This window comes from Podarcis pityusensis, assembly GCF_964106645.2.
Source record: "Podarcis pityusensis genome assembly, chromosome: 10".
Classification (NCBI taxonomy): domain Eukaryota; kingdom Metazoa; phylum Chordata; class Lepidosauria; order Squamata; family Lacertidae; genus Podarcis; species Podarcis pityusensis.
Window position 1 is genome coordinate 32,566,702 of NC_138035.1, and position 22,395 is coordinate 32,589,096.

Sequence of the window (22,395 nt, forward strand, 5' to 3'; positions counted from 1 at the left end):
CGGGGCGATTGGTTAGGAGGCGGGAGAGGGGCGGAGCGTATAGCCATTCCCGAGCAGTAACAGGTTGCATAGTGACTGGTGGGCGGGGTTATTCAACGCAGGGGTGGGCAGGGGGCATGACTTGAATATGTAACTGAGACGTAAAGGACCTCCGAGCGAACTTGAGGCTGCCAACCGTTCCATAGAAATAGGAAAGAAGAGAGTATCGAATTCCATTGTCTGAACAAGGATATTCCTGGTTCCTTTAGGCTCTTTTCCCCCCTCCCCAGGAGCACAGCCCACGGAAAACAATGAATAAGTGTAGGATTCCTGTTCTTTCTCATTTATTTCGTATTACGATGTGTTGTTGTTGTTGTTGCTTTTTAGAGTTGTTAATTGCCAAGTAGGCCGTTACATTTCATGTTGCATATTGGGAGGGCCCGCTTGGTCTAGGAGAGTGGTTTGTGGCCCTTCACTGCTTGCTATTCTTCCTTTCTTTACAAAAAAATATACCCCAGCTTTTCACCATCAGGTCTCCAAGCGGCTTAAGTTAAAGCAATATACAGTGGACAAAATTTAAAAACATAAACCTTCAGGATTATTGCAAGTTAGCGGATTTTAGAAGGCTTAGTTTTTCATTCAGAAAACTCTCATGCAAGACACCTTTCAAGCTACAGGAAGAGTAAGTTTTGCCCTTTCAGCTCAAATTCGGCGCTCAAGTTGTACATAGAAGCCTTGCACGTTGCAAGCATTGCGTTTTAAAATGTTTTAAAACTTTTAGGCTGCAATCTGATGCACACTTACCCGCAGTAGGTCCCACTGAACTGAATAGGACTTAACTGTGGGTAGATAGGGATAGGATCCCGCTCCTAAGAGACATGTTGGAAAGGGCAGGACACTCGCCTTTGCTGCTACTTTTGGTTTTGTGGGTGGTTCGCTGCTTCCCAGTCTCAGCTAAGCGAAACTCCCCGAAACAATCATTTTATTTTGAATGACTATATGCAATCTTAAGTAGGTGGGGGGAGGGGGGAGGAGAACAAGCTGTAAAGGAGCCCGAAGTTGAGAAGTCAGTGTGATTCTCTACTTTTTAAAGTCTATGGTGAGTATTGATCGCAAGGCTATGGCGGGCACGTTTGGGATAAGGCGCAGCCTGCTTTCCCCTCCCCATTGGACAACTGCGCTGTTAGGGGCGGGGGTTAGGCGTGACTGACAGATTCCGGGTTTAGTAAGGTGTCGGGGACGAAAAGAGGCGCTCGGGGAAATTCAGGTAACTGCAGTTTTCCCACCTGCTGGTTGCTGCTGCGGTGCAGCCTTTCCACGTCTGAGGGGGGCGCCGCCCCGAGCTGGTGCACTTAGTGGCCGTGGGTTGGGAACGGACTGCTTTGCGGGAGCTAAGGAAGCTCCTTATTTTCTGATTTCTGCCTACAGTAGGGCCCCAGGTCTTGTTCACACACACACGTGCATATTGACATGTGTTTGGGGATGCCAGACTTCCCTAAATTGCTGGATCCAGTAGGTGTCCGATTTTAATCAAGCCTCCTGAACTCCTGGATCCAGCAAGGGTTGAAATAGAAGGCAGGCCAGCTTCCTCATGAGGAAATTGCCTGGGCTGTTAAGAGAACAAAGGAAAGGTGATGAGCCATTAAGAAAGCGATGGAGAGGAGGCTCTGTGCCAGAGGCCAAATGGGTGGGGGCGCTTCCTCCAGCTCTCAGTGAGTTAGAAGGACAAAAGCCAGAGTTGGGAGTTGGCTGTGTTGTGACCTAGAGGAAAAAAAGGTTGCAGGAAAAGGCAGGGAGAAAGCCATTGCTGATGTCTGCTAGAACCCAAGGTTATAGCTATGGGAGAAACAATAACCTCTGGGGGTGTTAATCTAGCGAACCCCTCCATTGTAGGCTCTGGTTATACAGTGGTACCTTGGTTCCCAAATGGCTTGGCTTCTGAACAAATCGGCTCCCGAATGTCGCAAACCCGGAAGTTAGTGTTCCGGTTTGTGAATGTTTTTTAGAAGCTGAATGACCATTTCGGCTGTCAGCATTATTTCTGGGGCCAATCAGAAGCTGCGCCTTGGTTTGTGAACGGTTTGGAAGTAAAACGTACTTCCAGAATGGATTGAGTTCGGGAACCAAGGTACCACTGTATATATGTGTAAATAAACCGTCTATCGTAAAGACACCACAATCTCCGCTGTGCCTCATTTCCAAAAGGAAACATTAACCCTGGGCATAGCATCTGAAACCACTGGGATCTCACTCTGCTTGGAGACTGGAGTGGTGTGCAACAATATGTTTCTCCTGAGTCCCCCTCCCCGCAACTGTCATTGTATTTAACAATGTGAAGAGTCTAAAACTGCCTTAAAATAATAGTTGTGATTCTTCACACATGTCTGATTTATTTTCAATATGCCAGTTTCTTACCATGCCACTGTAAATATTAATGTGCTGGTTAAATGAATACAACAGAGCTTACTTGAATTTTCTTCCTTTTCTCTCTCTCTATGGCAGACCACTTATTTACTGATAGGTAAGTGACTTTTTTCAAGCTTCAAATTACCTCCCTGCAGTAGTGCTGTATGTATTGTATTTTAACTGTAAATTTGACACAGATGTAATCATATTCCATTCATAGCTCATTTTATTCCATGGGCTGCTGTTGAGAGAGCCATTGTGATACGAGATGGGGTTTGGGGATGCCAGACAGGGCCAAAGTGTTATGTGTGGGAGATACTTGAACAGCCTGAGGACTTTTTTTGTGTTTGCTGAAAAGCAGCTGTGTAAGACTGCCAGCTTGAAAAAAGCAACAGCATTCCTCTTCTCCCACCTACTGTTTATCCTTTCAAAGTCATTATTTTAGGGGATGCCTGGAAGCACATGTAATATAGTATATCTACCTTCTTTGTTCATTCTCCTTAGCACAACGTGAAAGCCATGGCAGACTGGCTATCATACTACAAAAATGAAGAAGGTGAAGAAGAAGAGGAACAAAATGAAGATGTTGAAACAATTGGTAAGAATTGGTTCCTAACCTTTTTTGGCCATGCCCCACCTAAGCATCTATAAAATCCTGATTCCCGCCCCTGTGAAATATAATTCTTATTATTTAAAAAGTGAATTCCTATTCCTGTGGAAGAAGCCTAAAAGGCCATTCACTGTTAATAACTCATTCTCGAATTGCCCTCCTTAAAAATCAAATTGCCCCCCTGTGGGCGTGTATTGGGAACCACGGGTCTATAGGCTTATGTGGGCTAATTATTTATTATAGATGAGTTAAAGTTCTTTTAGCTTGCAGCTAATCTAGCACATCAATACTGAAAATATCTGGGAACCAGTACAGCTGAGCCAGTAGTTTAACTGGCATTTGTATATGTGAAACACTTTGTGGCATACCGTACTTATAACATTTTGCTACTCTTGATTACCGGTGCAGGATGCTAAGAAACCTGGGCTGCTTTTGCTTTTTTAAGAAGGCAAGTGCTTAGCCTTTGTGGGTACAGAGGTAGGTGAAAGCATGAGAGCACTGTCTGCAAAAGGCTGATGTCACTTTATGTGCTCTTAGAGTGGGCTGCTTTATGCAGTTTCTTGGTAAGACACACACACTGACCACTGCAATACCAGTGAAAGGCATGCTGAGCCAGGGTGCAGGCAGCCTATGGAGAAAAAGCGGTCGTCTCTTAGCCCATCATGGCTGTACAAATGCATACCCTTTCTTCTACTAAGACCAAGTTTAATTGTGCATAGTCTAAAGAATGTGTGAATTGTAATAAGGCAACATAGTGAAGTACAAGAATTGAGTAAAATGAGAATGATTTGCATACAGGGTTTGACATTTTTTTCTCCGTAGGAGAATATAAATATTCAGGTCGGGATACCTTGGTTTTCTTAGTGGATGCCTCAAAAGCCATGTTTGAGTCCTATGATAATGGTGATTTGACTCCTTTTGATATGACAATCCAGGTAAGATGACCCTTCAGAAATTTAATATTACATATTGTATGTTTTGAAAGTTCCTTAAATGTGTTGTTTGTAGTATAACCTGATAGAACTAGCTGTCAGTTCTGTTTTATGTTTTGGCAGTTGCCATATTATTCCATTTTCCTTAGGATAATGAAAGGCATTTTATGCAGAGGGAACAAAGTAATGCTGAGTTCTACTTTTCTGTTAAATTCTTTTCAGTTTATAGAAATTTAGATGAAAGTTGTGTTCTTAAAATTAAAAACCAAATCTGGGAGCAGAGCAACATTCTCTGGAAATGGTTGTCTTCTGTCTTCATCTGTGGGAGAGTTTAAACACTTGAAAAGCAGGCAGTTGCATTGTCCCTGTGCTGTGCTACAATAAAAAAATACATACTTTAGTCTAAGCATAGTTCCTGAGTTCTGTATGTAGTGGTACTGGGGCACTTTCCTGAGTGCTATTTGGCACAATTTTACGCAGTTTTGAAAACCCCTCTCCATTCCTGAGTTTGCAAAAGGAACACTTCTAGAAGCTGCTGATTCTCCCCTTTCCTACTGTCTTTGCCAGTTTATTATACATTCTAAATGTTAGTTGCTGCTGTGTTCACCAAAACCCCCAACAATTCTGGTGGTAGTGGCAAAAGGGGGAAAAATAAATAAAGTAGAACAGTTCTAGGATGAGCAGAGAGGATTCAAACTCTGCCCAGCCTAGTGCCCTGATGGAGGATGCAAACCCCCCACTCCCCATGAATCAGAATGATTATTTCAACAGTGCAGAGGGAATTATACCCTGCCTCCTTTTAGCTGATCTGCAGTGATCAGCTGAGGTGTGGACTATGAGTTTGCAGTTGTGAGAATGTGGATGGCTACACCCACTACTGGTAAGCAGCTCTCTGGAGGGTTGACTGTGGGTGAATGCAGCCCTTAGGCCCAAACAGTTTTGCCAGCCCTGCTTAAAAAATGGATGGACCTTGGTTCTGCAAAAATCAAAGTGTGAGACCAAAAAAATGAAAAGAAATGAAATCTTGCATGTATTGCTTCAGGAGTGAGGCCCACCTGTGTCCAGTTGCCTTGCTTCCATGTAAGTGTGTGTAGGATTACAGTCCAGCACAATTCTGAGAAGAACCAACAAGATAGAATGAAGCGGAAGGCCATTGCTCAGTGGTGGAACACATGCTTTGCATCTAAAAGGGCCACAGCTAAATTTATGGCACCTCCCGGAAGTGCTGGGAAAGACTGCTATGAAACTTTGGAGAGTCACTACCAGTCAGTGTAGACAGCACTAGATGGGTCAATTCAGTGTTGAACATCTAGATTCTCTCATCTATAAATGTCCTGTGGAGTTAGGGGGTAAATGTCTTAAAGCACTGTGGCAGTCGTGGAAGTATTTCTAGATGTTTTAATGCCATCTTTGATGTGTAAATGCTGTTTTCTTCAATGGTCCTTTTCCTCTCTTTTCCCATCTCACTTGAACTTTTTTTTACCAGTGCATTAAGAATGTGTACACAAACAAGATCATCAGCCATGACCGGGACCTTCTTGGTGTTGTGTTTTATGGTACTGAGCAACATAAGAATTCTGTGGATTTTAAACACATTTATGTTCTTCAGGATTTGGGCAATCCAGGTAAATATATAGTAATATGAGGTGTAAATGTGAAGCAAGAATACAGGAATGAGGCATGGCACTTTGAGTAGCAGAGGTGGCCCACTGTTTTATTTTGCACAATGCTTAGGGTTGATGCTTTTAAAATGCTTAAATTCTGCCAGTGTTGATGCTTTGTAAATACTTTATTATCACAACTGGAGGAAAACCTCCTCCCTATGGCTGTCTGCTCCCCCCCCCTTCACATATTTGTTTAAGATACAATTTTCTAAACTATTATCAACTCAAGTGGCTTTTGCAATTGGTGACAATCTAAGGTACTGTCCATTTCAGAGTTCAGTCTGTAGTGAAGTCATTGTGTTGTAGCAGCTTGGTCCATATTTAGTATGCCCCCATCAACCCATTTGTGGAATCTTTGACGTCTGTCACACGGCTTGACATGTAGCTTCAGACACTTGCAAGCTACAGTGCAAAACCCATTTCAGTAAGCTAATGTTAGAAGTCATAAAGAAACTAGCGTTAGGCTAATAGGCTAAGTGTAATGCAGCCATTAGTCAAACCAGAACAGTTCTGCAGTAACTCCTCCTTGCAAAGTGGAAATCCACATGCAATGGGACTTCTGGTTTCACATCTCCCTCCAGCCCACTGTGCACCCCCAAAACCTGCTACAGAGAATTCCCCAATCCTTTGTAGCAGATATCCATTCACACTATACTCAATCTCACCCACTGGTTTTTGTGTTTGTTATGGCATTAGGTTCTGCAGGGAGCTGCATAGGAAATCTCATATCCCAGAAACTACAGCTTAGTCCAGTTTCAAAAAATGTACATAGTTTTAATGATTACAAAGTTTAACTCCAGATTTAATTAAAACCATCACCAACATTGGTAATCAAATGTGATTCAGTCATCCACTTAGGTATTTTGTTGTTTCTTCCAAAATACTCAGAAAGTTTTTTGTGGATAAGTTCTATCACCAAATGTTGAAGTTAGTTACTTCGTTCATCTCTGATGCTCCTCAGGCTTTACTTAGCCAAACTTGCAATTTCAGGCCTGTTCCAGTTTTGAGCCAAGTTTCATTAGCAACTAAGAAAAGGCAGTAGTCCTTGTCGCACACAGAGAGCTGCTCTACTGAACACTTGATCTCTTTTCATAAGTTGAACGAGAAACATCGTAGACAAACTACTGAAAGATTTGCAAATTCTGGCATATCATGGCTTAAAAGAGTAGTGCTCTTTGTGTTTTGTAGGACAGCACTGAACTGTTGTCATTCATTTTCTGTTCTTTTTTTTTAGGGGCAAAACGAGTGTTAGAGCTGGCCAAGTACATTGGAGAGCAAGGGAGAGCGCTCTTCCGCAAATCCTTTGGCCATAGTGCTGACTACTCACTAGGTGAGGCATTCTGGGTTTGCTCGAATCTCTTCAGTGATGTCCGCCTCAAGATGAGCCACAAAAGGATCATGCTGTTCACCAATGAAGATAACCCTCATGGGCAAGACAGCGTGAAAGCCAAATTTGCTAGGACCAAAGCCGCTGACCTCCGAGAGACAGGTCAGTACTTCAAACTAAAATGGTGCCGCCTCTTAGCGAACTAAACAGTGTTTGCAAAACTGATTCCCAATACTATTTGTTACAAGTAATCTTAGGGCACAATCATTTATTACATTTTTCTCCCACTTTTCTTTCAAGAAATTGATGGAGGCATGTGTGGTTCTGTCCCACCCTCCTGTATTCTTACAACTCTGTGAGTTAGGTTAGTCTGACTCTTAAGAGATAGTGACTAGGCCAAAGTCACCCATTTGAAAGCTTTATGGCATGAGTGGGTATTGGAACTTGCTTGTGCACTCAAACTTCTTTTAAGCTGTTTAGCATAGTGCAGAACGTGATTGGTGGCTGAATTTGAAAGCAGGCTAATGGAGAACGTTGGTGTACATTAACCCTTGCTAGTATGAACTCCATACTCTTTGCTTTATGCCACGGGCGCCAAGTATGTGGAGCTGTGAGGACCAAGGGCCCCTCAAATCCCAAATCAGAGGGGTGCTCCCCTCCATATTTTTTGGGTGGTCAACATCATGTGCACACACCGCAGAGTACAATGATGTCACGTGCATGGCACACTGATGTCACGCAGCCAGGGCCCTCTCAATCAAGGCGGCACGCATGCTTCTTGTTCCTTCCCTGACCCCTGTGCTTCGTTCTGGGGCTGTTTAAGCTCTTTTGCAAAATGAAAACCTTTAACATTCTAGGAAATTGGTAATCTATATTGCTCCAATTCTGTTTTGACTCCAGGTATCTACCTTGACTTAATGCACTTGAAGAAGCCTGGGGGGTTTGATATCTCCTTGTTCTACAGGGATATAATTAATACAGCAGAAGATGAGGACTTGGGAGTCCAGTTTGATGAGTCTGGAAAGCTAGAAGACCTCATGAAGAAAGTACGAGCAAAAGAGACCAGGAAGCGAGCTTTAGCCAGGTGTGTATTGAGAAAAAAATTAAATTCTCCTCCTCTTGTGGGGTAGTGGTCAAGAGAGATTTTGGAGAAAATACTTCCTCTCAATAAATGCCAGCCACTTAACAGTTATGTTAAAGTACATAATGCTAAGTTGTGGAAAGTTTCCTTTGTGTTGTTTTGGGATGAGAATCTTTTCATATGCTTTTATCTCTTTAAAGACAATACAGGATCTAGAAAGCTTCAATCTGTATTTCTTGATTCTTGGCAGGCTGAATTTGTATCTGGGAAAAGATGTGGCTCTTTCTGTTGGCATTTTCAACTTAGTGCAGAAAGCTGTCAAGCAGCCACCAGTGAGACTTTACAGAGAAACCAATGAGCCAGTGAAAACAAAAACCCGAACCTTTAATCGACAGACGGGTAGTTTGCTTCTGCCAAGTGACACCAAGAGGGCTCAGGTAAGGTACTTTGAGAATTATTTCCTCAGTCTCCTCTCCCCCATTTTCCCTTGGCAGAATTTGCAAGCCCATTTTTAAAAATGGAAGAAACAATCCAGACACATCATAGCACCTGTTGTGATTAGCAAGCCCTAACAACCAGACCCTGTGTTCCATTGTGACACATAAGGTCTCTTTAATATTTATATGCCAAAGATTATATATGTACTGATTTTTCTTCCCTTTCCCCAACAGACTTCTGGGTTGGGCTACGAGTAGAGGAATAATTTTATAAATAATTATTTGCAAATAATTGGGCCCTATTGTGTCACACACTGGCAATTGTTTTAAGCATTTTCTCTAATTTTCCATTTTCTTCAAGCATAACGTTCTGTCTTTTGGCAGTTAGTTCTCACTAATTTCCAAAGTCTTTAAAGGACAGTCAACTAGTTTTTTGTTTTTTTAATGGAAGTAGCCTGCAAATAAATGACCTCCACAAGGAATAAAGCTAAGGCTCTATGTTGCAGATCAGGTGGCTAATGTTGCAAAAATGTTTTTGGCTAGCATTTAACAAAAGTGTGTTCATATGAATGGTTTTGCTGCATGACCGGTTTCGTTTATATTGTGGTTCTAGTTCCAAGGACCTTGGAGGTCCTGTTCATCATGGACAACCTCTGGCTCTCCTCTTGAGCTTGGAACTGTGCAGAAGAACCAGGGATTGTCCCCAGGCCGCTGCTTTTTGAAAGTGATTTAAGCCTGAGGCTCCCTCTAGTTGAGCATCAGCTGGGAGAATGTTGGGGAAGGGTCAAAATTTTGGCTGACTACCAAAGGCAGCCTAAATTTGTGGACCCCTGGAATAGCTATTCCCACCCTGAGGTGCAAAGAGAGGGAACCCACTGCAAGTGGGAGCTTTTGAAATAGGAGTGACTAACTTGTGGTCCTCCAGATGTTGTTTGAGTGCATCTCCCATCAGCCCCAGCCAGCATGGCCAGGAGTTAGGGATGATGGGGGTTGTAGTAGTTCAGCAACACCTGGAGATTAAGAGGTTAGCCATCCATGATTTATAGTATGGGGATAAAAACAGGAGTAGCTGTCTGATAAAATTACTCTTAGTGAGTGAGACAAGAATGATTTCACCCAGAGGCTTGCCATAGATCTCTTTGCTGACCTTTTACAGTGTAACTTCAGATTTTCCAGACTCTATAGGCATGATTATGTTTTCACTAACACTAGACCTATATTTTACTTCATTTGGGCCCGAGCTTGTTATTTTTCTAGCTACTTTTCTTCCCCCTGCTCCCTTTTTGTAGATCTATGGGAACCGTCAGATTGTGCTGGAGAAAGAAGAGACAGAAGAAGCAAAAAGGTTTGAGCCACAAGGCTTGTATCTGATTGGCTTCAAGCCCCTGGTAATGTTGAAACAACACCATCACATCAGGCCTGCCCAGTTCATCTATCCTGAAGAGTCTTTGATTAGTGGTAAGCATAGTGTGGGAAGGATATTCTGCTTTGTAACTTGACAGTGAAATTTCATTGTGCAGAGCAGGATTTCAAACATGAAAATAGGGGATGATGATATGAGGTCAACTTTTTGGACCCATACCAGTCAGGGTACAGAGCAGGATTAGGCTCAGTGCCATGATTAGCATATTGATAAGGTTGCATTCCTTATCAATTCCAAACATTATATATATGTTAAAATCACTCAGGATGAAACCTTGTGGCTGCACAGGTTAAATCCCATGGTGCAGGACAACAGTCATCTAACAGCAAGTAGCTTGGTCAACTCCCAACATCCACCCTGGAGGGTGGATAAGAAATCAAATACATCATTATATTGATTTGATTTGTTGCCCTTCACCACAAGGTCCCAGGGTGGGTTACAGCGATTTAAAAGTACAATATTAAAATGATTTCAAAACAAAAACCATTACAATAATAGGGTGGGGAAAGAGGTGTGTCTTCAGCATGCAATGGAAACTACATAATGAAGGCGCCTCTGTTGAGGAAATTCCAAAACTTAAAGAGGTTGCCATGGAGATTGCCCTCTCTCTGGCTTCTGCCCGCCCCCCGACTAAACTTTTGAGCTGCTGATTATTGCTACCCTCTAGAAAAGAAGCACATTTACAAAAAAACAGAAACTATACTTTTCTGTCCCAAAACCATGGTAACCAGCCACACACAGAGAGATATAGTTGCATATAGTCCTCTGCAGAAGCTTGATGTAGTTATTTCAGATGTGTTTTGAGCCACCAGAGTTGTTTCATTAAAGTAACAAGCATGGATTTTTGCTTTTAGGAAGCACCACATTATTTAATGCCCTGCTGACAAAGTGTCTGGAGAAAGGGGTGATGGCCATATGCAGGTACACCCCCCGTCGGAACACTCCTCCTCGGTTTATAGCCCTGGTTCCTCAGGAAGAAGAGTTGGATGAGCAGAATGTGCAGGTGGCCCCCTCAGGTAACAAGTTGTTGGCATTTCTGTCTTACAGATGGCTAGTGTGGTGTTGTTCTACCACTGTCAGAAGTTTTTTCTGCCATCTGATTTAAGGAGAGGAGGTTTATACTTTGATGAGCAGCATGGAGTGGCTATAGATTTATCCCCCATCTTGTATAATATTAGCATTACTTTTTATGCACTGGTGTCTTATATAGTTTCCAGTGTATGGTTTGGATTACTTTGGCTGCTTCTGATGAACTCATTAAGGGTATCTCATCTCCTACAGATAGGTAATCAATAACACACAAGATAATTTTGGGGTTCATTTCAATATCCCACTATTTAATTGCATCAGGTTAGTTCCTCCAGACTTAACAAGACTGGACCCAGAGATGCCTTAGTGAGAATATTTCTGCTTTTGTAAGGTAATCCAAATACCACCAATTTCTTCGCTCAGTGCACAGAGTCCTACCTGCCACCTAATACCACCCTATTCTGGAAGTTACTCTTAACTCTCAAGAACAAATTTTGGGCCAGGGAAAGATCCTTGTCAGCCTCCAGTCTTTCCTTTCCCCAAACTCCTTCAAAGTCTCCATGTTTTGTGTGTGGGATCTTGGCTCTGCCTGTTTCACCTTGCAAACTTCCATAAGCTATATCTTAGAAGCTGTTGAGATCTTCTTCCTAGCCTATGTGATGTTTCTCAGAACCAGAATTTCTATCTTCTAGCTGAGAGGATGGCATCTCTATCATGAGATACTGTTATTTGTGGACTAGTTTTAGAGCAAAACCAGAATGCAGACCAGAAATGTTTATCAATAACGGTAAAAAAAAATTCCTTAATTGCTTGTGGGGTGAAATACATTTTACTCTTTGGTTAAGTAGTATATCATAATATTTTTTGTGGCTTATTGCTCTCACTATGGGTATTTAAAGATGTCTTATTCTGAGTTGTTTCTAATAAAATAAATTAAGACATGCTGTAGCTTTTTTCTGGTCTACCTCTGTTAATATCTTTTGCACATTATGTCCCTATTCTGACAAATTATTCTGTTGTCTTCAAAACGTTCCCATTCACTGACACTCAAAACAACTAGTTCACAACTGGTAGTTTTAGGTAGTAATCAAGCATTCACATGTTGATTTCAATCTAAGTGGCAATCCTAACGATAATGTGACTTCAGATCTGTAGATCATTTGTCAGAGATATGAGCATTTGGGAACATTTTTGAGTATCTCATTTCTTTCATGTATATATTCGTTCCTTCTATTTAGGGTTTCATCTAATTTTCCTACCTTATGCGGATGACAAACGGAAAGTTGACTTTACAGAGAAGCTCCAAGCTAATCAAGAACAAGTAAGCAAAATGATGGAAATAGTCCACAAGCTTCGGTTCAAGTACAGGTGAGTAGAGATGGGAGGAAGGCAGGATCAATGCCCATGTGCAAACAGTTATTGGACAACCCAGTGGCACTGTCGCTCATTGATACTTTAACCTGGGATTTCAACAGGAGTGAGAGCTTTGAGAATCCGGTTTTACAGCAGCACTATATGAACCTGGAGGCATTGGCCCTGGACTTACTGGAACCTGAGAAAGCTGAAGATCTGACAGGTAAGACTAATTTAGTGAGTGTAGTTTGACATTTCCCCCCTGTTGCAGTCCTTGGGATTTCCCACAAGCAACGAACTGTTTAATCCAATGGTATGTTTGCACATCATACAAAAAATTGCAGGTTTTAGACGAAAGTGAGTTGCAGCTGAAGCAAATGTGGGTAACCTGTGGCTCACATGAGACCCTGGGGAGCCCTAATCATTTTGTCACCACTGCCTGACCAACTGTATTGTGAGGGAAAGAGAGGTGTTCCCGTCCTGCAGGTGTGTGGCATCTTTGGTCCTCCAGAAATGGCTGAGCCACAACTTCCATCATCCAACTTCCATTGCCCATGCCCTCTGGAGCTGATGGAAGTTGCACGTCAGCAACACCTGGAGGCCAAAGGTTCCCCCCACCTTCTGTGCTGATGAACAACACATGGATCTAGCAATTTTGACTGCATTGGGATTGCTGTGAAGGGGAGGGTAACCGGCTATCCCTAACACTCTCCATGCAGCCAAGATACTGACTCATGCTGCTGTTAGCCCAAAGCAGTATTGGGACCATAGCTGTCAACGTTTTCCTTTTTTTTAAGGGAAATTCCCTTATTCCGAATAGGATTCCTCGCAAGAAAAGGGAAAAGTTGGCAGCTATGATTGGGACTGGATGCATTTTGGATCATTGGGATGGGTAGGGAGAGGTTGAAACCTCTACTCTCCAGTAATCCCGATGCAGCCAAGTTTGCTGTCAAGCTCTGAGGGAATCTGGAGTGCTGGGGAGGTTGAAATGCATGGGCATGTGTGAGAGAGGGGTGGGTGGGGAGAGATGTCAACGTGTGTCAGCTGTGTTATTATTAATAATAATAATTAATAGTAGTGAGTGGGGAAGGTTGTGGGCCTGTGTGTGTTGGGGAAAGAATTTGTGAGTGAGAATACATTTGAATGAGTGTACAGTGGTACCTCGGGTTACATACGCTTCAGGTTACATACACTTCAGGTTACAGACTCCGCTAACCCAGAAATAGTGCTTCAGGTTAAGAACTTTGCTTCAGGATGAGAACAGAAATCGTGCTCCGGCAGCGCGGCAGCAGCGGGAGGCCCCATTAGCTAAAGTGGTGCTTCAGGTTAAGAACAGTTTCAGGTTAAGTACGGACCTCCGGAACGAATTAAGTACTTAACCCGAGGTACCACTCTATAAATGTGAGAGGGGGGTGGACATTAGCTCTGGCACCACCCACTGCCTCAATTCACCCTTGGGGGTAAAGACTACATAAGAACAACAATGTGCCTTTCATGTCATAAACTGATAGCCAAAATTGTTTTGAAACTTATTTTTGACTGCATGAAATAATCAGGATCTCATAAAAAAGGGCCTTAGACCTCCTGTTTTCTTGAGGTTTTAGAAACAATGGAGCCCAGTTGGTAGAGCATGAGACTCTTAATCTCAAGGCCATGGGTTTGAGCCCCACATTGAGCGAAAGATTCCTGCATTGCAGGGAGTTGGACTAGATGATCCTTGTGGGACCCTTACAACTCTATCCTGTGATCTATGGTTCCTTCTTTATCAGTGTAAGCATCATTTTTTGCTAATGGACCTGATTGTTAGTTCATGAAGACTGAAGCAAAAATTAAGCTCTTCAGTCTTTCCAGTATATTCTAGCTTTTTGCTTCCCCATTTCATTGTGGCTCACTTTTGTCTTAGATACGCAGTTTTCCAAATTAAAATGGTTTTATAATTTGTATTTATTTTAGTTGTGCTTTTGAACTATCTACCTTAAAGCTCAGTGTTTTGTATGTTTCCTCTGTAGAACCATTATTTCTGTATATTTGAATATTTTTGCTGTTTTGAGGTGTGTTATGCAGACATTTTCTCCCTATTCTCCAGTGCCCAAGGTTGAGGTGATGGATTCCAGAATGGGTAATCTTGCAGAAGAGTTCAAACAACTAGTTTACCCACCAGGCTATGATCCGGATGGGAAAACCACAAAGCGTAAACAAGGTAAGATTGCAACAGAACCCAAAGAGAGAGGTAGTTACATCCTTCAAGTTCATTTTCTGCTCTATCACACCAGATTGTGGTTGGATTATCATGGGCTAGGTAGGAGTCTATCTTGACACTGTCAGTGTACTGTTGCAGGATATTTTGTAATGGCTGTATAAGATATATTTTATTTATAACAAGGTATTGGAAACACACAAGTAATCCAAAAATCTCTTTCCAGTAGGGGATGGTACCATACCACTAGAAAAGAAAGCAAAGATCGAAATCTCTGAAGACGACCTGAGGAATCATGTTCAAAAAGGCACTTTGGGTAAACTGACTGTGCCAGTTTTAAAGGAAGTGTGCAGGAATTACAAGCTGACAGCAGGAACGAAGAAGCAAGAACTCTTAGATGCTGTGACTGAATACTTCAGTAGGCACTGAGAGTTCTATGCTCACTCTCCTCCCCAAGATTTTGACAAGGAAAAGGGGTGCAGCATCTTTATAGCCATAGATCAAAGGGAACAGGGACTTATTTTTCTTGAGAGTTTAAGACTATGTAATAATGAGGATTAATGGGAAAATGCTTCATTCTCCCCACCTGTTTCTAGACTTTATGAAAATGTGTCTTAATAAATGAGCTTGTTATGTATATCTGTCCCTGCTTTTCTTCTTGTTTCTTTTGCTGTTTCATAAACATAGTGAGCACAGAGTTGCTTGTATTCATGCAGAACTTGATGCTGCAGATTCAGTGAAGTGTCCACAGCACAAATTATATTGGATTAGTTTCAGTTGTTGTGGCCCAAGGAGGCTGACATGATGCTTAGAAAGGTCTGACCGACCGTGCATGCCCCTCAGCCCTTGCCTTTATGGCAATTATCATTATTATGATCGTCGTCATCATTATACTTTCCACTGTGGACTCACCTACCAGTGGCACATGGCTCTCAGCTGAGAAGGGAATGCAGCCCTGGAGCTGAAAAAGGTTCCCCATCCCCGGTCTGTTTGAAGCTGCTGGGGATTGTTTTCACAAAGAAGAATTTATCCAGGTCACTACCACCTCATGAATTAATTATTCCCTCTTGCAGAAGATGCAAACATTGATAGCTTATATTCATAAAAACTTGGTCCCATATAAAACATAGTGACTAAGGCTTTAGTCATCCTGTTATATTCGGGCCATCCAGCAAATATTTTAAACCACACAAAAGACTGAGATCACACAACATACAAACATAATTGTGTTTTTAATATATATAAAAAGCTAAAGCCACTGCCTTTGACAATATTATTTCATCTGCCCTTTATTTCTAACAGTGTTCTATCAAGTTGTATTAGGACTAGTATTTGAAAGATGGACACCCTCAATGGGTGAACATCATATTGACCAGAACAAGGTCATATGTTTTGTATTTACAAATCTTCAGCCTAATCTTCTGCAACTGAAGTTTGTTTATTGCCGAAAAGGATAGCCTAACTAAAATTCCACTGGGGAGAGTTGCATCAGAATGAAGAATTTAAAACAAAAGACTGGACATCCTCTTGTTAAACATCTAAATGGCAAGTGTAATGGAGGCAGGCAGAAGGGAGATCTGGTAGAAAACAAAAACAGTAGTAAACATTGTACAAGTGACAAGACTCATCTTTCACAGAGTTATTTTAGTTTAGTAAGTGAGTGGTCTGATAAGATTTAGACCAATAGTCTCTCGATAGCTTGTTGGACAGACTGAATCTGTGGCTTTAGCTGTGAGCCTTCTTTGATAGTAATTGAACAGGCAATGACAGGCCGAGAAACACCACATGCCCGCCCCAGGGCCTGCTTGGAGCGCACAAACACGTAGGGCACATTCTTGTCCTCACAAAGCAGTGGGAGGTGAAGGATGATCTCAAGGGGCTCCGCATCTGCAGCCATCACAATGAATTCAGCAATGCCTCTGTTCAAAGTTTTAGTAGCTGTGGAAAAGAAATTGGTACAATGAAAACTCCATTTCCTCACTCTGTCAGGACTCAGTAAAATCAAACAAGCAGCTAGTTGCAACATTAAGAGGGCAAATCCAATGTAAAAGGTTTTATGTACCTATCTATTGGATAATTGCTTGGCTTCTACAAAAAATTAAGTTTCCGTTACTTGTCAAAGAGAAGCTAGGAATTCAAACAACTTTTGGGTGGATCCTAAAACTTCCCTTTGCCCACTGGAATTTTTGGCCATGAACAAATCAATCTCCCCAACTAAGAATGCTTATTTGTGATAACCTTCCTGCTACTGCCCCAAATTTGCAGAACTGGAATAGTGAGTAAGAAAAGTCAGGGTGTCTGGACTGATAGTAGCAAGTTAATCTAATCCCCAAGACCAGGATGACAACCACAGAATAGGCAGAGGTGTTTGGGGGCATATTTAGGCAAAGTACGAACTACTTTTTCCACATGAGACAATGCAAAACTAATACTCTACAAGAATGGGCAATTAATGGTACAAGCTCAACCCAATCTCACCTTCATTGGCTCCTTTGCGTAGCTGTTTGTAATTACAGGACTGCTGTACAAGATCAAGCAGTGTCTTGGTGAGCTGAGCATCAGCTAGTGGATAAGCTTTAGGATTCACTTCTGCCTCAGTCTATAGAAGGAAACAAAGAATCAAGGTATAGGTAACAATTTCTCTTCTTCCAAGCATTTGCTGTCACAGCTACCTCTTTCTGTGTAACTTAAGATAGTTCTGTAAGTCTGCGAGTTCCTACAACGGCTAGGTCAATGTTAGAAGGGCCACATCTGGTTCAAAAAAGACTTTCCACTGTTCAGGTATTCCGTTTTTTCCAGCTTCTCTTAAGCCAAAGAGGAAAAAAGGCAAAATACATATTGGCCACGGAACCCAGGCAGAGTCTTAAGTAGTTATTCAGCCATGAAACTAGCTGACAATCCTTGGGTTAGCCACATGCAATCTGCCTAACCCAGAGGTTTTCAACCTTTTCGAGTCCCTTACCCAACTACATCCTTCTGCGGCATCCCTGTGGGGCTCAGGAGCCCAATTATGTCACCCCTTGCCTGCAGAGCTGGCAGCCTCTCACCCTTTTTTGAACACCCTCCCTTGTGGAGTGTTCCCTCAGCCTCCTCTCCTTAGGAGTCCTCTGGGCAGCTGCCGCCTCTGGTCTTTGAGCTGCACCCCCACCCCAAAGAGAGGTGCCTCCCAGAGGTACCATTCGCCTGCGGAGCTCGCAGCTGTGCAGGCCTTTGGGAGGCAGAGACGCAAGAGGGCATCGGAGGAGGGAGGGAAGAGGGACAGGGGCCAGTGTAGTCCACGGCACCCCTGATCAAAATTCAAGACACCCCAGGGTGCCACAGCACACTGGTTGAAAACCACTGGCCTAACCTCACATGGGGTTCCTATGGGGGGTTGATCTTCACGTGCATGATCGTGAGATGGTTGGTGGTGGGGAGGGGCGAAATAAAAAGAGCGGAAGTCAACCGGAGAAGCGAGGCAGTAGGAGCACGTGGGTGCCAAGATGAAGTCCTGGCCTCCCTAACGTGCCTACAAAGGCGCTTCTAAGCGGCACGAGTGACGGCGAAGTTTCTCCAATAAATCAGAGCTGCTTAAAAAAGCGCATCAACTTGAACATTAAAAGAAGCAGCCGCCTTGCGAGTGACGCCGAGGCTTCCTTGCTTCGCACGTGGCAGCCCCCCCCTTTCACAGGAAAGGGGCAGGCCATGTCGGGGAAGCCTCTTCCTCGTTCCCCACGCGTGACATTTCCACGGGCCGCCCCCTCTCCCCCTTCCCCCGCTCGGCGTCCTCAGCGACCCCCAGCGCAGACGGAAAGCGGGATCCCCGCCTGCTCCGCCCGCCTCGCCCCGAGTCCACTCACCATGTCTGCGAAGCAGAAGAACCACTCGAAGCGCCTGGCTCTGGATCGATCCTCTCGGCCCGAAAGCTTCACGGAGGAAGAGCCTCGCAACGCTCTCGAACGCAAGGCAGACGCGCGCGCTCTTGGAAGTGACGTCGAGGGGGAAAGGGCAGGAAACACCGCGCAGGCCGTCCCTTAGGGAGAGAAAATGAACCCCCACAACCTCGCCATTGCGACCTCTAGCGTTGGCGGACTAGGAAAGAAACTCTCAGGCACTGGACCGGACCTCAGAGGGGAGGCGGTAATCTTATGCGCATTTACCAGGGAGTAAATCCCATGGAGCCTAGCGGAATCGCTTCCTCCGTAAAGGCGTTTAATGAAATTGATCCGGTGGTTATTTTGAGCCAACCAGCCAAGAGTACAATTATGTAGTGCCTGGTCCATCCACAATATGCCGCATCCACAATGTGCTTTGATTCAAATTTAGGTTTACCTGTTCCCGACTCCTGTGCAGTTGGCAGCGGCGAGACAGAAATTAAAACAGGTGTGACTCTGGTCCTCAAAATTACATCAGCTTGCCAGGAATAGTTTAACCTGAATTTACAGACCACAAGGCCGGTGGAAGCTGCCTTAAGCTAAATTACGGTAGATCATCGGTCCACCTAAGTCCAGGATTGCTTACACCGAGTGGCGTCGAGTTTCCAGGTTTCCAGAAGGATAATTCGACATGGAAGCGCCCGACATTGAACTGGGACTCCCTGCCTACAAAGCAGGTACTTAACCACTCAGCTACAGTCCTTTCGGGGAAATCTAGAGGAATAGTCTAGAATCCTGCCCGAATGCGCACGTGTGGATGCAATCCTTAAGGTCCAATTCACTTGACAGTGCAATTCTACGCAGTTTGTATGAAGAAAGACCCGCTGAGTGCAGCGGGGTTTCCACTCCTTAAGTGGTCATTAGGGAATAAAGCACAATGCACTTCTTGGGATTTCTGAGAAGGCATGCTTAGGATCGCGCGGCAAGCCCCGCCTTTGTTTCAGGTGCATTTTATCGGCGCGCAGGATTTACACGCCGCGTTCTTCGAAGCAAAAGAAATTCCAAGCAGTTTTCAACACAGAGAACTATACTAAAAAAAAAAGGAAGGGGAAAAAAAAACCCAACCCACAACCTTTTAAGAAAATGGCTCAACCTGTGCTGCAAATAATCATTGCATTCCGCAGGATGACTCCGTCAGTGGGCTCCGAGTCTGCGAAGCCACCAGAAAGCAGCCTCGGAAGCGCGGCAGATTCCGCAGCAGGCGCTGCTCCTTCGGACAGCGCTGCGCGGCAGGCATTGCGCCTGCGCGAACATTTGCCGCCAAATCTCTCGCTCTCGCCTTCTGGCGGTAGCCGGTATCCGAGAGAGGGAGGGAGAGAGAGCGGGGAAGGGATGGAGGCGGCGATGGCGGAGCTCCTTGTCTGCGAGCGGTTCCACCAGCGGCACGACCCCCGCTGGCTCCTGGAGCTGCCGCCTTCGCCGCTTTGCTTGGCGTGCGCCATTGAGACGCTCCAGGATGGCGGGGCCTCGGTGGGTGCGCCCGTCTCTGAGGCACCCAGCCAGCAGCACCCATTCTCCCTTGCCCCTTGCCTCACCTTCCCGGTGGTTTGTGTGCCCTGTATTTTGGGGCTCTGACCTATCTGCAATGCAAGGCCTCTTGTTTACTCTTGACATTTGTTACAGTAATGATGATGGTGCCATGTACATACAACAGGCTTTACAAAGAGGCTTACAATTAAGTAAGAAAGCGGGGTGTAGCAGGTAGAGCTGGATGAATGGATTGTGGAGGACCCAAGAAGGGACCTATAACTGGGTGATGGGGGTAAAAGGCACAGGGAGTTTTATATCCTGTGTTCCATTCTAGGAGGAAATTAAGAGGGAATTTGAAAACTTCCAGTACAGGTTGGCACAAGACTATAAGCTTTGCTTATTTTTCCTCAATAAATAACTGATACAGTTTTGCTTTTCTAATATTTAGCTAGTACGCAAGAAACATGTGCTTTCCTGCCTTCGGGATGTTCTGATTCGGCATGCAACCCTGGTCATGCCATTGCTTGCACAAGATGAAAGAGTGTGTGCTCATTTCATAGCAACTTTGTTTGGTAAGAGAAAAGTATACTAACTTGGTGAATGTAACAGGTGTAGAAGTATTACTCATGGCTTTTCTGAGATAGAAGATTGGAAGCAAGTATTTTATTCCACTATGGTGTACCATAGAGGCTAAGATTATGAGCTGATGGAAAGGCCAAACTAGAATTTTAAATGTGTGATAGTGTTTAACATGTTTATTCTTTTCCTCTGCCCCTGGTAAGTAACAACTGTTGGTCTAACTTTTAATCTCAATGAATTATTTTCCAAGTGCATTCCAATCACAGGGATTTGGGGAGGGATGTTGAAATTTAGAGGGACACATTTTCTCCTTGTGAATTTCATCTACTTACATAATAAGAAAGAAAAATTATAGCCATTTTTTTATTTCCCGTTAGAGTCAACAGGGGTGAAACAGAGCTTTGGACTTAACAGATCAGATTTGCACCTTAATAATGAATCAAATTGGAACAATACATGTGCTAGTAAATATTGTGGTTGCTGTACACCCCTGGTTATACTCATTCATGAAAATGGCTTCGGGAGTAATCCCTGAGGAATAATCCATCTCCACTGCCTTGCGGGATGTCTCTGGGAGAAGAAAAGTCTATGAAGTAAACACTACACAAATCTGGAGTGGAGTCCCTAAGATAATTGGATGGTGCCTTGTATGCCTCTTGGCAGTTCCTGCAGCCAAGCTGGTGCCAAATATATTCATTTCCTTACCTTTGCTCGACATCAGTGAGGCCGGAAGCCATAGGCACAGCCACTTCTCCTTTCTTCTTCAGCAGCAGCAGTTGATCTGTTGGGTGCTTGGATCTGCTGCCCCTGTGGATCTTGCCAGCTGAAGCAGAACTGCTTCATATTGCCTCATTAAAAGGCTGACCCTGGGTGCAATTCTAACCCCCAGATATACCATGTCCTAAACTCTCCCAGCTGATTTATCTTGTTTCCTGCTACTCAAGAGCTGTGACTCTCCTGACCAAAAGCCTAGGTTCATGACACCTAGAGTAGGGTTACCAAAAGGGGGAAATGTGATAATGCTGGAAGAACGTCTCTTTCTCCTCTGCCTCTATGATCTTCACAAAAATTTCCAAGCCCTGCAGCACAATCCTGTGTATGATTACTTAGAAGGAAGTTCAATTTTGTTACAGATGGGAGCCCCAGTATAGATTACAAAAAATAATTGTGATTAATCTGTGGGTTGATCTTAACAGAGATATTGCAAACTGTGGAAGATGGCAGTGTACTGGATTTACTCATTGAAGGTGAGAAGCAAATGGTGAATTGCTGTTGGGTATGGGAAGCAATGGGCGTGGGTGGCGCTGTGGGTTAAACCACAGAGCCTAGGACTTGCCGATCAGAAGGTCGGTGGTTCGAATCCCCGCAACAGGGTGAGCCCCCATTGCTCGCTCCCTGCTCCTGCCAACCTAGCAGTTCGAAAACACGTCAAAGTGCAAGTAGATAAATAGGTACCGCTCCGGCGGGAAGGTAAACGGTGTTTCCGTGTGCTGCTCTGGTTCACCAGAAGCGGCTTAGTCATACTAGCCACATGACCCAGAAGCTCCCTCGGCCAATAAAGTGAGATGAGCACCGCAACCCCAGAGTAGGTCACGACTGGACCTAAGGGAAGCGACTGGCCCTTTACCTTTAAGGGAAGCAATTACTGTACTATTTTTAGGTCAAAATTGCATTAGCATTTTTATCAGTGTAAAAAGCTCCAATCCAAATGAAATGAGAAATTTCATAAAGGTTGCAATCCTAAACTCACTTTCTTCAGAGTAAGTTTTATCAAACAGTGTTTTTTAATCTGAGTAAACACACTTAAGGTTGCACTGTGTAGAGAGTAACTCAGCTTTTAAGATTTTCATACATTCTTAATGAGAAAATACATATGGAAATTAAATATTTCTGTAGTAGTAGCTATGGTTAATGCAGAGTTTACACATCAGGACCCCTTCCAACTCTGCAATTCTATGATACAGATTTCAGTAGAAAACGACTCAGTACAGATA

At 43.7% G+C, this 22,395-nt stretch overlaps 2 protein-coding genes across 11 annotated transcripts in view; one reads left to right on the top strand and one right to left on the bottom strand.

The window, feature by feature from the left end:
- XRCC6 (X-ray repair cross complementing 6) overlaps nucleotides 1-15,075 on the top strand; it is a 28,876-nt gene extending 13,801 nt beyond the window's left edge. The window contains exons 1-14 of one of the 9 annotated variants that reach the window (XM_080971897.1): nucleotides 536-661; nucleotides 2,482-2,500; nucleotides 2,890-2,983; nucleotides 3,818-3,930; nucleotides 5,414-5,552; nucleotides 6,826-7,080; nucleotides 7,819-8,002; nucleotides 8,250-8,436; nucleotides 9,726-9,894; nucleotides 10,714-10,875; nucleotides 12,127-12,256; nucleotides 12,364-12,464; nucleotides 14,328-14,441; nucleotides 14,665-15,075. In XM_080971897.1, the coding sequence (XP_080828023.1) occupies nucleotides 2,905-2,983; nucleotides 3,818-3,930; nucleotides 5,414-5,552; nucleotides 6,826-7,080; nucleotides 7,819-8,002; nucleotides 8,250-8,436; nucleotides 9,726-9,894; nucleotides 10,714-10,875; nucleotides 12,127-12,256; nucleotides 12,364-12,464; nucleotides 14,328-14,441; nucleotides 14,665-14,867 (1,836 nt within the window). In that variant the 5' untranslated portion in view covers nucleotides 536-661; nucleotides 2,482-2,500; nucleotides 2,890-2,904 and the 3' untranslated portion in view covers nucleotides 14,868-15,075. Of the gene's footprint in view, nucleotides 1-535; nucleotides 662-1,055; nucleotides 1,079-1,105; nucleotides 1,247-1,270; nucleotides 1,341-2,481; nucleotides 2,501-2,889; nucleotides 2,984-3,817; nucleotides 3,931-5,413; nucleotides 5,553-6,825; nucleotides 7,081-7,818; nucleotides 8,003-8,249; nucleotides 8,437-9,725; nucleotides 9,895-10,713; nucleotides 10,876-12,126; nucleotides 12,257-12,363; nucleotides 12,465-14,327; nucleotides 14,442-14,664 lie in introns of those variants that run through there. The other 8 variants (XM_080971898.1, XM_080971894.1, XM_080971901.1 and 5 more) reach the window with 8 other exon arrangements.
- Nucleotides 15,076-15,651: 576 nt separating this feature from the next.
- Nucleotides 15,652-21,134, bottom strand: SNU13 (small nuclear ribonucleoprotein 13). Of its 2 annotated transcripts, none has more exons than XM_080971930.1 (4): nucleotides 21,107-21,134; nucleotides 18,278-18,450; nucleotides 16,917-17,037; nucleotides 15,652-16,376 (listed from the first exon to the last, which is right to left on the bottom strand). In XM_080971930.1, the coding sequence occupies exons 1-4, from the start codon at nucleotides 21,117-21,119 to the stop codon at nucleotides 16,114-16,116; spliced, it is 570 nt and encodes a 189-aa protein (XP_080828056.1). In that variant the 5' UTR covers nucleotides 21,120-21,134; the 3' UTR covers nucleotides 15,652-16,113. The 2 variants fall into 2 exon arrangements, with proteins under 2 accessions (XP_080828056.1, XP_080828055.1); XM_080971929.1 differs by lacking the exon at nucleotides 21,107-21,134 and adding an exon at nucleotides 19,446-19,820.
- Nucleotides 21,135-22,395: the final 1,261 nt, after the last annotated feature.